Below are 16,693 nucleotides of genomic sequence, written 5' to 3'. Positions count from 1 at the left end.
TCCCTTGAGTTGGATGACTTTAAACCTACTTAGACATGCCATTGTTGAGTGATATACACCACAGGTGGAAGACACCACCTGAAGAATGTAGGTGTTTACATTTAAAACCAGTCCATTCCTCTTCTTAAACATGTATGCTACATGGGCCTCGCTTGCTGGAGGTTTGTTGTGTTTGATTACCGTCTGATTCAACCATAGTTTAAGATGGAAGTAAATGTAGAGAAACATGAATGAGTTGTTTTTATTTTTGGCCTAAATGTAGTTTGTCAGTTTCAATAGAAGTGGCTAAGATATCTTCAGTGCTCGTATTTTGTCCTTTATAACGTTATGACCTTCTATAAGTTGTGGTCTTGAGAAGATACTGACTGTCAGACTGTACTGTGTATCTCTATTCTGTAACTTTTTGAAAGGTGATTTTATTTAATTGTTTTTTGTAACTCTAATTTGAAAGGGATTGCTGTGAGGTCTAAGCTGGGCACTATTTCCGCTTCACGTCATGTGAGGAAGTATGATTACATACATGTAATAACCATAAACCACCATACTATTTGTAGATTGGCAGTGTTAAATAACTTTTTAATTGTTTGGTGGTTGAAGAATAGTCTTAAAAGTTGTCTATCTTTCTTTTTGCACTGGGTTCTCATTTCACTGTTTGCAGATCTTTGTCCTTAGATACAGTGGTAATAGACGTTTTGTCGTAGGCAGAATTTAAACAAACATTCTGTTTGTAAATATAATGAATGTCTCTTTCTTTTTCTGGAACTTGAAAAATTAAACTTTTGTCAACACATGTTGAAACTGATTGTATTTCGGGCAAAGTGGAGACAAAGACAGCCCTGCTTTCTACTGGCTGATGTCAGAATTTTAAGAGCCTATAGGCATGGATAGCATATTGTAACAAACATATACAGCCCTGCAATATGATGACAATGACAATTGAGGTGTAGTGTAATTTTAATATAAATTTGCAAACATGCACATGTTTGTTTTTTTTAACAGCAGTAGTAGTTCTCTGCAGTGACAGTACATTCAGACAGCACGTTTACTTAAAATAAAGTACAACCTGTTGAAAGTCCAGGATCCCTCACCTGATGCTCACATCATGGTTATGATGACTTGTAGGCTTTTAGTTTTACATATTTTACCAGACCACATACAGTGAAGATGGACTGGAACCTGGTCTATTCAGTGTAGAAATGTCCCTCTGACTAAATGACAAAAAATTATACTCAAAACCCCCTTTCAGAGGATTGTCAGATAATTGCTATCCCGCTATGGCTTAGAGGCATTTACAAATGAAAACAATTATACTCTTTTTATTATCATTGTATTCGAGAAAGATTACTCCCCATACTAATAACTATTCAGTACTGTATTATGTCATTAAAATGTATTCAATTTAAGTGACAATTTAAAGACAACCTAACCTCATTTAAAAGACTTGTTTTGTATATAGCTGGCATATACAGTAGTTATCTTAAAAAAGTGCATGATGTCTTCAGACCTTAATGTGAGTCTGTCTTCCATGTATTGAACTCAATGCACAGTAGTACTTGTTGCAAATGTTGTAAACATCGAATTAAATTCACCTTCTGTTGTATTTAGATGACTAGTTGGCAGGTTTATTTAGGCTACAACTAATGTCTTTTAAACAAGTGTTATTGTTAAACTGAACTCACGGTGTCGCTATACACCAGCCTTAAAATGATTTCATTCCTTTATCCTTTGTGGAGAGACGTTCTTGTCCGCCCATTGCGTGGTCTAGATACTACAGGAACAATCACGCTGAATTGCAGTTACCAGTCGTGTTGTGTGGTCGAACTGTGTTTGTTGCGTCGATGCATTTACGTCTTAGGAACTCATCTTTGTCGATGGATTTAAAAATGGTCGCTTGTGGCTTCTATTTCCTCCTTCTCTTTTTTCATGTCGCATATGGAGACATTAGCTATTCTTTTCCAGAGGAGATGAAACGAGGATCAGTTATTGGAAATGTGGCCAAGGATCTCGGGCTGGAGACGGGCGCGCTCTCTAACAGAAGAGCTCGCATTGACACCGACGGGACTGATGAACGTTACTGTGACATAAACGTGAATAACGGAGAGCTGATTGTTGCTGACAGGATTGACCGAGAGGGGCTTTGTGGAGAAAAGGCTTCGTGCATCCTGAAACACGAGCTAGTGCTGGAGAATACTCTCGAGCTGCATCGGATCAGTCTTCACATTCAAGATATTAATGATAACTCCCCACAATTTAAGGAAGACCTGATTAATATAGAGATTCACGAGTTGGCAGGGAGGGGAGCTCGTTTTGTGATGGAGGAGGCGCATGATGCGGATGTAGGACAGAATTCAGTTCAGCAGTACAGCCTTAAAAAGAATGATAATTTCATTTTGGCTGTTGATGGAAACACAATCGAGCTTGTTCTAGAAAAAGAGCTTGATCGTGAAAAACAACAAGAGATTAATTTGCTTCTCACAGCTCTAGATGGAGGCTCTCCTCAGAGATCAGGTACTGTAGTCATACACGTCACTGTGCTGGATGCTAATGATAACGCCCCAGTGTTCAGCCAGGCCGTTTATAAAGCCAGTCTGCCTGAAAACTCTCCTTTAGACACTGTAGTGGTCACAGTGAGCGCTACTGATGCAGACCAGGGAGTCAATGGAGACGTAACATACGAATTTGGACATGTTACTGATGATGTGAAGAAGATATTTAGTATTGACCGTAAACTGGGTGAAATACGAGTTAAAGGCGCTGTTGATTATGAAACTATGACATCATTTGAAATACGCGTTAAAGCAAAAGATGGGTTAGGGCTGTCATCTTATGCTAAGGTAATAATTTCTATCACTGATGTGAATGACAACGCCCCTGTAGTCAATCTGAAATCACTGACTAACCCCATACCTGAGAACGTGTCACCTGGTACAGAGGTGGGCATCATTAACGTGCAGGATAGAGACTCTGAGAATAACAGACAGGTCCGCTGCTCCATTCAGCAAAACGTCCCTTTTAAGTTGGTTCCTTCTATTAAAAACTATTATTCTCTGGTGACCACAGGACAACTGGACCGTGAACTAGTGTCTGATTACAACATTACAATCAGTGCCACTGACGAGGGCTCTCCACCTCTGTCCTCCTCTAAAACTGTTCAGTTATCTGTAGCAGACATCAACGACAACCCACCTGTGTTTGAGGAACAGTCCTACAGCGCATATGTGAGTGAAAATAACAAACCTGGCTCCACTTTATGTTCCGTTACTGCTCGAGACCCCGACTGGAGACAAAACGGTACAGTGATTTATTCTCTGTTAGCTGGTGAGGTGAACGGTGCCCCGGTGTCCTCCTATCTCTCTGTTAACGGAGACACGGGGGTGATCCACGCTGTGAGGTCGTTTGATTATGAACAGTTCAGGAGTTTTAAAGTCCACGTGATGGCCAGAGACAACGGTTCTCCTCCGCTCAGCAGCAACGTGACCGTCAGTGTCTTCATATCGGATGTGAATGACAACTCTCCTCAGATACTGTACCCCGCCCCGGAGGGCAACTCCTTCATGACCGAGCTGGTCCCCAAAGCTGCACACGGAGGCTCTCTGGTGTCCAAAGTGATAGCGGTGGACGCGGACTCCGGACAGAACGCCTGGCTGTCCTATCATATAGTCAAATCCACTGATGCGGGACTTTTCACTATCGGTCTCCACAGCGGAGAGATCAGGACACAGCGGGACATTTCTGAGTCTGACAGCATGAAACAGAACCTTATTGTGGCAGTGAAAGATAACGGACAGCCCTCTCTCTCTGCCACCTGTTCCATGTATTTACTGATTTCTGATAACTTGGCTGAGGTGCCAGAACTGAAGGATATTTCTTATGATGAGAAGAACTCCAAACTGACCTCTTATCTGATCATCGCGCTGGTGTCTGTGTCCACCTTTTTCCTGACCTTCATCATCATCATCCTGGGTGTGAGGTTTTGTCGCAGGAGAAAGCCCAGACTGTTGTTTGATGGAGCAGTTGCCATCCCCAGCGCTTATCTCCCTCCTAATTACGCAGATGTTGACGGAACAGGAACTTTACGCAGCGCTTACAATTATGACGCCTACCTGACAACAGGTTCAAGAACCAGTGACTTTAAGTTCGTCAGTTCTTACAATGACAACACACTGCCTGCTGACCAGACTCTGAGGAAGAGTCCTTCAGACTTTGCTGAAGCGTTTGGGGATTGTGATAGTTCTCCTGAGGTAGGCTCATGTTACATATATGCTGTCCCAGATGTGTGAAACATCTTCATTATTCATTAATTTAATACAGGCACCCACACAAGCACACACAAGGCCAACTTGTCTCTGTTTGTTAATGTGAGTGCTCTCTCTCACTGTCACACTGTTTTCAACCAGGGGGATATATTTGACTGGTTTCTCTGTCCTTGGTGCTGAACAGGGATTTTCTGATGCAATTTGGGCCCCTTGACATCTATTCTCCTGTCACTTTTTTGTCTTGCTGACTTTTATTTCTTTAGATGGTCTTTGATGGATATTTTTGGACAATATAGGTTATGATAATATTAATAATAGGTTTTCTTTATTTACAATATTGTCAATTGAATAAGTCGCTGCTCCGATCGGGTTTCATTTTAAGTCCTTTTTTCTGTCCCTTGAGATGAGAATTTAGGTGACCTCTGAGGGTCGGGTTTAATGCAACATTTGCTTGACAAAAAGGTGATTTTTTCTTTTTCTATTACAAAAATCAAGAAGAACAATGACATAACCTTATTGTGGCAGTGAAAGATAACATACATCCCTCTCTCTCTGCCATTTCTTCCATGTATTTATTTCTGATAACTTGGCTGAGCTGCCAGAACTGAAGGATATTTCTTATGATGAGTGTTGTTGCTTTTAGCCCTCCTAATTACGCAGATGTTAACAACACACAAACGTAACTGCAGTCTCTTATCATCCTAGTGTCTTTGCCAATGACAAGGTTACTGAATGCCTTTCATAGTCACCAACTGGCATGCTCTCTGCTTTGTGTGTTTCATTCAGACCATGAGTATACTCTCAAGAAGTTACATGAGGCTCATTAGTACTTGAAGAAAAGTGATGAAATTTGAGTAAATTTCTGGTGTTTACACGTTATTTAAGTAAATCAGGAAGTTCTAGGTATGATGATTGTTTCCCTCTCAGTGTAGTAATGTTCACTTGGATTGAATGAATTGTGATTAACTAACAGGGATGTTATGCCTTGTTTTCTGAAGCATTTTCTGAAATGACTGTTATTTATTGTGGCACATTTTACAGCTTCTGTATGAGCCTAACACTTAGTTGGGGCTGATCATTCTTTATGGATCTGTTGTTGTTGATGTTGTTTGGCTTGCATAAGAGAGGACACAGTGACATTACTTTTTGATGTCCTTGGTTCTTGTCATCATCACATGATCATTGTGGTGAAGGAAATGATGTCTGTGGTGATATTTACCATCATATGGCATTTACAATAGATGACTTTGTTCATTGCTAAATTTCCCCTCTGGTGATCTAAGGAAATATGTTAGTATGGTATCTGGCAGACTGCTATATGTATCACTTGAGTTGGAAGACTCTAAACCTGTTCAGACATGCCGTTGTTGTGTAATATAAGTATATACAATGCAGGTGGAAGACATCACCTGCAGAATGTAGGTGTTTACATTTAAAGCCAGTCCACTCCTCTTCTTAAACATGTATGCTGCATGGGCCTTTCTTGCTGGAGTTTTTTTGTGTTTGATTACTGTCTGATTAAACCACAGTTTAATGTAGAAGTAAATGTAGAGAAACATGAATGAGCTGTTTTTATTTTTGGCCTAAATGTAGTTTGTCAGTTTCAATAGAAGTGGCTGAGATATCTTCAGTGCTCGTATTTTTGTCTTTTATAACATTATGACTGTTTATTAGTTTTGTTCTGCAGAAGATACTGACTGTAAGACTGTATTGTGTATCTCTATTCTGTGACTTTTTGAAAGGTGAATAATGATTTTTTTGCATCTCTAATATGAAAGTAATTGCTGTGATGTGTAGGCTGGGCACTATTTCCTCTTCACCTGATGTGTGGAACTATGATTATATACCTCCTGTAATAACTATAAACCACCATAATATTTGTAGATTGGCATTTGTATATATAGTTGTTTAGTGGTGGTAGAGTATAGGAGTAGTTTGTCCCCACAGCAAGTTTTCTGACTTTTTGCATTTGCTTTTCTCTTCATTGTCTGCAGTTATTTTACCTAAGATGTGGAAGATGTGAAAGATATTGTTTCTTAGTCAGAATTTAAAAAGACATTTAGTTTTTAAATGTAATGGATGATTTTTCTTTGTCTTTCTGGAACTTGAAAAATGAAACTTTTTTCAACACATTTTGAAACTGCTTGTATGTCAGGCCATGTGGGCTCAAAGACAGCCCGGCTTTCTACTGGCTGATGTCAAAGAGACTACAGGCATGGATTTAGTTCACATACATTTAACCTTTGATGTAGTCAAACATACTCTTTATCACAATACATGGCATTATTTTATTGTTTTGCCTTGAGATGAGACTGCAACCAATAAACAGAATTAAAACAAAAATTTAATAATCCCACTAATATACACCTCTATGGAGAGATACTATCTTAATCCCACTGGAGATAATAGTGTTCAGTGTAACAAACTTGTACAGCACTGTAGTAGGATGACAATGATGATTGTGGTGTGGCATTTTTATATAAATTGCAAACACATGTTTTTATTACAGCAATAGCAGCTCAGGGTTATGGTGACTATAGCCCTTCAGTTTTCCATATTGTACCAGACACATACAGTGCAGATGGGCTGGAACCGGGTCTGCTCCCTGCAGAAATGTCCCTCTGATTAAATGACAAAAATTAAACTCAGTACCCCCTTTTAGAGGATTATCAGATGATTGCTTTATTGCTGAGATGCATTTACAAATGAAGACAGTAAAACTGTTTTTAATATCCTTGTTTCCGACAAAGATTATTATCCATACTAATAGCTATTCAATCATTACCATATTGTTTCATTAACATGTATGACATTTATGTGTGCTGACTCTGACAATTTAATGATGACCTGAGATCAATTACAAGACTTGTTTGGTATGTAGCATATAGATATCTTAAAGAAGTTGATGTAGTCTTCAGACCTTGATTTGAGTTTCTCTTTTATGCATTAAACTAAACGCACAGAAGTACTTACTAGTAGTACATTTACCTTCTGTTGTATTTAGATGACTAGTTGACAGGGTTATTTAGGCTACAACTAATGTGTTTTAAACAAGTGCTATTGTTGAACTGAACTCACGGTGTCGCTATACACCAGCCGTAAAATGGTTTCATTCCTTTATCCTTTGTGGAGAGACGTTCTTGTCCGCCCATTGCGTGATCTAGATACTACAGGAACAATCACGCCGGATTGCAGTTACTATTCGTGTTATGTGGTCGAACTGTGTTTGTTGCGTCGATGCATTTACGTCTTAGGAACTCATCTTTCTCGATGGATTTAAAAATGGTCGCTTGTGGCTTCTATTTCCTCCTTCTCTTTTTTCATGTCGCATATGGAGACCTGAGCTATTCTTTTCCAGAGGAGATGAAACGCGGATCAGTTATTGGAAATGTGGCCAAGGATCTGGGGCTGGAGACGGGCGCGCTCTCTAACAGAAGAGCCCGCATTGACACCGACGGGACTGATGAACGTTACTGTGACATAAACGTGAATAACGGAGAGCTGATTGTTGCCGACAGGATTGACCGAGAGGGGCTTTGTGGAGAAAAGGCTTCGTGCGTCCTGAAACACGAGCTAGTGCTGGAGAATCCTCTCGAGCTGCATCGGATCAGTCTTCACATTCTAGATATTAATGATAACGCCCCACAATTTAAGGAAGACCTGATTAATATTGAAATCCGAGAGTCGGCAGTCAGGGGAGCTCGTTTTGTGATGGAGGAGGCGCATGATGCGGATGTAGGACAAAATTCAGTTCAGCAGTACAGCCTTAAGAAGAATGATAATTTCATTTTGGCTGTTGATGGAAACACAATAGAGCTTGTTCTAGAAAAGGAGCTTGATCGGGAAAAACAACAAGAGATTAATTTGCTCCTTACAGCTCTAGATGGAGGCTCTCCTCAGAGATCAGGTACTGTAGTCATACACGTCACTGTACTGGATGCTAATGATAACGCCCCAGTGTTTAGCCAGGCCGTTTATAAAGCCAGTCTGCCTGAAAACTCTCCTGTAGATACTGTAGTGGTCACAGTGAGCGCTACTGATGCAGACCAGGGAGTCAATGGAGACGTAACATACGAATTTGGACATGTTACTGATGATGTGAAGAAGATATTTAGTATTGACCGTAAACTGGGTGAAATACGAGTTAAAGGCGCTGTTGATTATGAAACTATGACATCATTTGAAATACGCGTTAAAGCAAAAGATGGGTTAGGGCTGTCATCTTATGCTAAGGCAATCATTGCTATCACTGATGTGAATGACAACGCCCCTGTAGTCAATCTGAAATCACTGACTAACCCCATACCTGAGAACGTGTCACCTGGTACAGAGGTGGGCATCATTAACGTGCAGGATAGAGACTCTGAGAATAACAGACAGGTCCGCTGCTCCATTCAGCAAAACGTCCCTTTTAAGTTGGTTCCTTCTATTAAAAACTATTATTCTCTGGTGACCACAGGACAACTGGACCGTGAACTAGTGTCTGATTACAACATTACAATCAGTGCCACTGACGAGGGCTCTCCACCTCTGTCCTCCTCTAAAACTGTTCAGTTATCTGTAGCAGACATCAACGACAACCCACCTGTGTTTGAGGAACAGTCCTACAGCGCATATGTGAGTGAAAATAACAAACCTGGCTCCACTTTATGTTCCGTTACTGCTCGAGACCCCGACTGGAGACAAAACGGTACAGTGATTTATTCTCTGTTAGCTGGTGAGGTGAACGGTGCCCCGGTGTCCTCCTATCTATCTGTTAACGGAGACACGGGGGTGATCCACGCTGTGAGGTCGTTTGATTATGAACAGTTCAGGAGTTTTAAAGTCCACGTGATGGCCAGAGACAACGGTTCTCCTCCGCTCAGCAGCAACGTGACCGTCAGTGTCTTCATATCGGATGTGAATGACAACTCTCCTCAGATACTGTACCCCGCCCCGGAGGGCAACTCCTTCATGACCGAGCTGGTCCCAAAAGCTGCACACGGAGGCTCTCTGGTGTCCAAAGTGATAGCGGTGGACGCGGACTCCGGACAGAACGCCTGGCTGTCCTATCATATAGTCAAATCCACTGATCCGGGACTTTTCACTATCGGTCTCCACAGCGGAGAGATCAGGACACAGCGGGACATTTCTGAGTCTGACAGCATGAAACAGAACCTTATTGTGTCAGTGAAAGATAACGGACAGCCCTCTCTCTCTGCCACCTGTTCCATGTATTTACTGATTTCTGATAACTTGGCTGAGGTGCCAGAACTGAAGGATATTTCTTATGATGAGAAGAACTCCAAACTGACCTCTTATCTGATCATCGCTCTGGTGTCTGTGTCCACCTTTTTCCTGACCTTCATCATCATCATCCTGGGTGTGAGGTTTTGTCGCAGGAGAAAGCCCAGACTGTTGTTTGATGGAGCAGTTGCCATCCCCAGCGCTTATCTCCCTCCTAATTACGCAGATGTTGACGGAACAGGAACTTTACGCAGCGCTTACAACTATGACGCCTACCTGACAACAGGTTCTAGAACCAGTGACTTTAAGTTCATCAGTTCTTACAATGACAACACACTGCCTGCTGACCAGACTCTGAGGAAAAGTCCATCAGACTTTGCTGAGGCGTTTGGGGAATTGGAAGAGTGTTTAGAGGTATGAATACACATAGCATCAACTTTGTCAAGTTCTTTTAAACATTTGATATTTTTTAATGAATTGCAAATCTAATAGCTGGATATTTACAAACTCAAAGCATTGTTTTCTACTTATTTTCTGCATAATATGGAGTCATGTTGCATAACTGTCATTTTGTGCGTTTGTATCTTTTCGTATATGTGTCAATTTTGGTCTGTCTGACTGTTCTTCTATTTTTTTCTTTAACAAGCTTTTTGTTCAGTTTCCAAATTCTTTAATTCCAGCCATGGTCACTTTCACTCTCATACTGCGAAGATGTAACATTTGGCTTATTAGTTAAAGTGTTGTTTATTTTTTAATTTAGGGCTAATGATGCTTGTTAGTGTAAATCTTGTTATGATTCTTGACAGTTACATTGTTTGAGGCAGTGAATTAGTCCTTGAAGTGTGGTGTTTGTTGTCCAAGTCAGCAGAATGTTTGTCTTTACCAAAAGCCTTTTTCTAAATCTTCTCTGATTTGCTGTCATTTTGACACTTTGCTTTGACTGATTATTCATTAGTAGATGTGTTGTTATTAGTGTTTGGTCAGCATAATGTAAGTTTATTGTTCCTGTGAAGTTTTGACATTCATTTTTAAGAAGACTGTTCTTGTGCTGTCATCAACACCTTGGTTTTCACTTTTTCACTAATAATATATCTTTTATCAAATATAAGTGCATTCATTTTTTGATTCAAATTATTACTGACATACAACTATAATTTACCTCTATGCCACTGATCAGCTGGAGCATAAAGGGTGCTATGTGAGATTTAAAGCACATTTTCCACACCATCATTGTTGCACAGGAAACTACATCCGTGGCCATACATGTTATCATATGTCATTTTTAGTATGTGACTTATTTGCTTAATGTTTCAGGCAGACCGAGCTCTCTCTGTTTCTTTCTACTCTAATAATTAGACAAAAAGAACCCCAAAAAACATCGAACTTATTGTGCGTTTATATCTAACTGTATACACCTGCAATATTGTGCCACTTGTCTCAGAAGGAATTACAAACTGAGCTTGTTATTGATTGCTTCTCCTTGATCTACTGTTGCTTGGGTTGGACCTCATTTGTACATTGCTGTGGACGAAGTGTCTGCCACATGAATACATGTAAATTTACACATTGGTCTTACACTTAAGGCCAGAGATTAAATATTATGATATCTAGCAGGCTGGTTTATATTCCTTAAAAGCTGAATGACTGAAACCCATGCTAATGTTGTCAATGCCGGTTCTTCAGGTGGATGGCATCACCTGTAGTATATAGTTCTTTACATCTGAATCCAGTCCACTACTGTATTATTAACAGGTGTGTTTGTTCAGACTTCCTTTTGAGTTTTGTTATAGTTGATAGCTTTCTGGTCTGACCACAGATTGTGTTTTCAAGATTGAGGCTTGTTTACTTTTACACGCTACTCAGGTTATGACTTGACAGAATATCAGTCACCTCGTTCATCAAAATACAGTGTGACTTTCACACAGGCAGTCTCTCGGCAGGTCATGCTGACAGAATGAAGGACTTTCCCTTCCAGGTTACCCAAATCGTTTTTCCATCACAGTGATTTTGGTAACAGCTGTTCTGCCTGATTGTTTTATGTGGATTTACTGGGTTGAAAGTGATTGGTCTTAACTTGTGTCTAGTGCTGGTTTCTTTAATATAATTTTAAAGTACGTGTTCGATCTAATGCATCTGCTGTTGTCTTGTTGATATTCATTGACAAACGGTGTCATGTATCTCTATTCTGTGATGGTAGAAGGTATATATGTGGTGTGGGAAGATTGTAATCACCTCAAATCATCATAGTTTTTGTAGATCTGCAGTGTTTTACAAGTGGTTGTAGTATACTTGGTGCAGGTGGCCTTTAAGGGTTGTGACCTTTTTTCTTAAACAAGAAACAAAATGCAATGGCTGTTTTACACACACACGCACACACACACACACACACACGCACACATAGCCAACTTTTGTTTTTGTTCATGTGAGTGCTCTTTATTATGTTTAATCAACCAGGCGGATATGTTTGACTGTTTGGCTCATTTCTCTGTCCTTGGTGCTGAACAGCTGATATCTTTGCAGATGATTTTTGGTTAGTTTTCTCCAAACTTGTTATCAGTTTCACACCACTCCTTCTTTTTTTTTTCCCTGATAAGTGATTAAATAAACCAATCACAAGTTAGGAAGTCCAAATGTAGGTTAATGTGATGATGAAACCACAGAGTTACATTCAATGTGTTTATTATGAATGATTTAAGCTGCAGTTAAACTATTACAAACTTACAAATATGTAAACTGTTAACGCTTTAAAAGTTTAGTGCCTCATTGTAACTACATAAGTTAACTTTCCTTTTAAATATTACAGACAACTACTTCCTTTTAAATCAAACTACAGACACAGGTGTTCATTCTGTATTATAAACTTTTACAAGCCTGCAGATGTGCAAATCTTGGTTATAGTGATTGTGGTGAATTTAGCTTTAACACTTTTAAAAGCAGAAAAAAATACATTATCAAAGTTCAGAGAACTACTAACTAGTCCACAAAAATATGGATGTATTTTATTTTATGGCTATACATGATACAATCAGACAATATAAACAAGACAACAGTAGAAGCAAGAGATCCAACAGTTAAAAAGGATATAAACAATCTGTCACTCTGGCCCTGGCATTCAGTCAGCTGAGCTAAACATTTTAGGCTCAGGATATCCAGTGTTAGTGTGAAAACACTCATGCGGAACAACAGCTTAGCTTTACATTCTAAAGGGACAAGAAATACACAGATGAACTGGATCACCACAGTAACCAAACATCCACTTAAAAACATACCCATATATTCATAGCCTAAGCCTTGATATCAACGTGCATTTTATGCATACTTTGTTTGTTGACGTTGCTTGTGTCCTGGTTGTTTCCTGGTTTGAAACTCAAGGATAACTTTAATTGCAAATTTTGCTTATACGTCATAGCAGTGTATGTTTCATATAGAGATAAACAGAAGTTATACGCAGGATACAGCCAATATGAAGTGTTTCCTTTTATTCATTTTCAGCAGTGTTTTTGCTGAACTTAACTCACGGTGGCGCTATATACCAGCCATAAGATGTTTGACTTCCTCTATCCTTTGGTGTGGACGCACATTCTTGCACTCTTAGATAGGGACAACAACCCGGTACTCTCAGTTGCTATTCGTGTTATGTGGTTGAGCTCTTTGTTCGCTTTATTCTTCCACCTGCTAGGGACTCATCGTCGATGATGGATTCGAAAATAATCTTGTTTCAAACGTGCGGGTTTCATTTTCTCCTTCTCTTTTTTCATGTCGCATATGGAGACATTAGCTATTCTTTTCCAGAGGAGATGAAACGAGGATCAGTTATTGGAAATGTGGCCAAGGATCTGGGGCTGGAGACGGGCGCGCTCTCTAACAGAAGAGCCCGCATTGACACCGACGGGACTGATGAACGTTACTGTGACATAAACGTGAATAACGGAGAGCTGATTGTTGCCGACAGGATTGACCGAGAGGGGCTTTGTGGAGAAAAGGCTTCGTGCGTCCTGAAACACGAGCTAGTGCTGGAGAATCCTCTCGAGCTGCATCGGATCAGTCTTCACATTCTAGATATTAATGATAACTCCCCACAATTTAAGGAAGACCTGATTAATATTGAAATCCGAGAGTCGGCAGACAGGGGAGCTCGTTTTGTGATGGAGGAGGCGCATGATGCGGATGTAGGACAAAATTCAGTTCAGCAGTACAGCCTTAAGAAGAATGATAATTTCATTTTGGCTGTTGATGGAAACACAATAGAGCTTGTTCTAGAAAAGGAGCTTGATCGTGAAAAACAACAAGAGATCAATTTGCTCCTTACAGCTCTAGATGGAGGCTCTCCTCAGAGATCAGGTACTGTAGTCATACACGTCACTGTGCTGGATGCTAATGATAACGCCCCAGTGTTCAGCCAGGCCGTTTATAAAGCCAGTCTGCCTGAAAACTCTCCTGTAGATACTGTAGTGGTCACAGTGAGCGCTACTGATGCAGACCAGGGAGTCAATGGAGACGTAACATACGAATTTGGACATGTTACTGATGATGTGAAGAAGATATTTAGTATTGACCGTAAACTGGGTGAAATACGAGTGAAAGGCGCGGTTGATTATGAAACTATGACATCATTTGAAATACGCGTTAAAGCAAAAGATGGGTTAGGGCTGTCATCTTATGCTAAGGTAATAATTTCTATCACTGATGTGAATGACAACGCCCCTGTAGTCAATCTGAAATCACTGACTAACCCCATACCTGAGAACGTGTCACCTGGTACAGAGGTGGGCATCATTAACGTGCAGGATAGAGACTCTGAGAATAACAGACAGGTCCGCTGCTCCATTCAGCAAAACGTCCCTTTTAAGTTGGTTCCTTCTATTAAAAACTATTATTCTCTGGTGACCACAGGACAACTGGACCGTGAACTAGTGTCTGATTACAACATTACAATCAGTGCCACTGACGAAGGCTCTCCACCTCTGTCCTCCTCTAAAACTGTTCAGTTATCTGTAGCAGACATCAACGACAACCCACCTGTGTTTGAGGAACAGTCCTACAGCGCATATGTGAGTGAAAATAACAAACCTGGCTCCACTTTATGTTCCGTTACTGCTCGAGACCCCGACTGGAGACAAAACGGTACAGTGATTTATTCTCTGTTAGCTGGTGAGGTGAACGGTGCCCCGGTGTCCTCCTATCTATCTGTTAACGGAGACACGGGGGTGATCCACGCTGTGAGGTCGTTTGATTATGAACAGTTCAGGAGTTTTAAAGTCCACGTGATGGCCAGAGACAACGGTTCTCCTCCGCTCAGCAGCAACGTGACCGTCAGTGTCTTCATATCGGATGTGAATGACAACTCTCCTCAGATACTGTACCCCGCCCCGGAGGGCAACTCCTTCATGACCGAGCTGGTCCCCAAAGCTGCACACGGAGGCTCTCTGGTGTCCAAAGTGATAGCGGTGGACGCGGACTCCGGACAGAACGCCTGGCTGTCCTATCATATAGTCAAATCCACTGATCCGGGACTTTTCACTATCGGCCTCCACAGCGGAGAGATCAGGACACAGCGGGACATTTCTGAGTCTGACAGCATGAAACAGAACCTTATTGTGGCAGTGAAAGATAACGGACAGCCCTCTCTCTCTGCCACCTGTTCCATGTATTTACTGATTTCTGATAACTTGGCTGAGGTGCCAGAACTGAAGGACATTTCTTATGATGAGAAGAACTCCAAGCTGACCTCTTATCTGATCATCGCGCTGGTGTCTGTGTCCACCTTTTTCCTGACCTTCATCATCATCATCCTGGGTGTGAGGTTTTGTCGCAGGAGGAAGCCCAGACTGTTGTTTGATGGAGCAGTTGCCATCCCCAGCGCTTATCTCCCTCCTAATTACGCAGATGTTGACGGAACAGGAACTTTACGCAGCGGTTACAACTATGACGCCTACCTGACAACAGGTTCTAGGACCAGTGACTTTAAGTTCGTCAGTTCTTACAATGACAACACACTGCCTGCTGACCAGACTTTGAGGAAAAGTCCATCAGACTTTGCTGAGGCGTTTGGGGAATTGGAAGAGTGTTTAGAGGTATGAATACACATAGCATCAACTTTGTCAAGTTCTTTTAAAAAAAATCTAAATCAATTCAAACACATTTCCTTTCAAACATTTGATATTTTTTAATGAATTGCAAATCTAATAGCTGGATATTTACAAACTCAAAGCATTGTTTTCTACTTATTTTCTGCATAATAAGGAGTCATGTTGCATAACTGTCATTTTGTGCGTTTGTATCTTTTCGTATATGTGTCAATTTTGGTCTGTCTGACTGTTCTTCTATTTTTTTCTTTAACAAGCTTTTTGTTCAGTTTCCAAATTCTTTAATTCCAGCCATGGTCACTTTCACTTTTATACTGCGAAGATGTAACATTTGTCTTATTAGTTAAAGTGTTGTTTATTTTTTAATTTAGGGCTAATGATGCTTGTTAGTGTAAATCTTGTTATGATTTTTGACAGTTACATTGTTTGAGACAGTGAATTAGTCCTTGAAGTGTTGTGTTTGTTGTCCAAGTCAGCAGAATGTTTGTCTTTACGAAAAGCCTTTTTCTAAATCTTCTCTGATTTGCTGTCATTTTGACACTTTGCTGTGACTGATTATTCATTAGTAGATGTGTTGTTATTAGTGTTTGGTCAGCATAATGTAAGTTTATTGTTCCTGTGAAGTTTTGACATTCATTTTTAAGAAGACTCCTCATTTGTACATTGCTGTGGACGAAGTGTCTGCCACATGAATACATGTAAATTTAAACACTGGTCTTACACTTAAGGCCAGAGATTAAATGTTATGATATATAGCAGGCTGGTTTATATTCCTTAAAAGCTGAATGACTGAAACCCTATAGACATGCTAATGTTGTCAATGCAGGTTCTTCAGGTTGATGGCATCACCTGTAGTATATAGGTCTTTACATCTGAATCCAGTCCACTATGCTGTATTATTAACAGGTGTGTTTGTTCAGACTTCCTTTTGAGTTTTGTTATAGTTGATAGCTTTCTGGTCTGACCACAGATTGTGTTTTCAAGATTGAGGCTTGTTTACTTTTACACGCTACTCAGGTTATGACTTGACAGAATATCAGTCACCTCGTTCATCAAAATACAGTGTGAGTTTCACACAGGCAGTCTCTAGGCAGGTCATGCTGACAGAATGAAGGACTTTCCCTT

General features: G+C 40.4%; 4 protein-coding genes across 11 annotated transcripts in view; all 4 read left to right on the top strand.

Annotated features, from left to right (window-relative positions):
* Positions 1–16,693, top strand: part of LOC141775468 (protocadherin gamma-C5-like) — a 227,851-nt gene that overhangs the window by 14,724 nt on the left and 196,434 nt on the right. The window lies entirely within an intron of this gene.
* Positions 1,404–4,664, top strand: LOC141775479 (protocadherin gamma-A11-like). The gene has a single exon (XM_074648908.1). The coding sequence runs from the start codon at positions 1,839–1,841 to the stop codon at positions 4,278–4,280; it is 2,442 nt and encodes an 813-aa protein (XP_074505009.1). The 5' UTR covers positions 1,404–1,838; the 3' UTR covers positions 4,281–4,664.
* Positions 7,442–11,469, top strand: LOC141775485 (protocadherin gamma-A11-like). Its single transcript, XM_074648915.1, has one exon. The coding sequence runs from the start codon at positions 7,494–7,496 to the stop codon at positions 9,900–9,902; it is 2,409 nt and encodes an 802-aa protein (XP_074505016.1). The 5' UTR covers positions 7,442–7,493; the 3' UTR covers positions 9,903–11,469.
* Positions 12,395–15,790, top strand: LOC141775493 (protocadherin gamma-A11-like). Its single transcript, XM_074648923.1, has one exon. The coding sequence runs from the start codon at positions 13,175–13,177 to the stop codon at positions 15,560–15,562; it is 2,388 nt and encodes a 795-aa protein (XP_074505024.1). The 5' UTR covers positions 12,395–13,174; the 3' UTR covers positions 15,563–15,790.

The sequence above is a fragment of the Sebastes fasciatus genome, chromosome 10 (genome assembly GCF_043250625.1).
Source record: "Sebastes fasciatus isolate fSebFas1 chromosome 10, fSebFas1.pri, whole genome shotgun sequence".
NCBI classification, from domain to species: Eukaryota; Metazoa; Chordata; class Actinopteri; order Perciformes; family Sebastidae; genus Sebastes; species Sebastes fasciatus.
Note: the sequence above shows the minus strand (reverse complement) of the source record. Positions and strands in the feature narration are given on the sequence as shown.

Bases quoted from the DNA above. Each gene is read 5' to 3' on its own strand.
- LOC141775479 (XM_074648908.1), top strand. From the start codon at position 1,839: ATGCATTTACGTCTTAGGAACTCATCTTTGTCGATGGATTTAAAAATG.
- LOC141775485 (XM_074648915.1), top strand. From the start codon at position 7,494: ATGCATTTACGTCTTAGGAACTCATCTTTCTCGATGGATTTAAAAATG.
- LOC141775493 (XM_074648923.1), top strand. From the start codon at position 13,175: ATGATGGATTCGAAAATAATCTTGTTTCAAACGTGCGGGTTTCATTTT.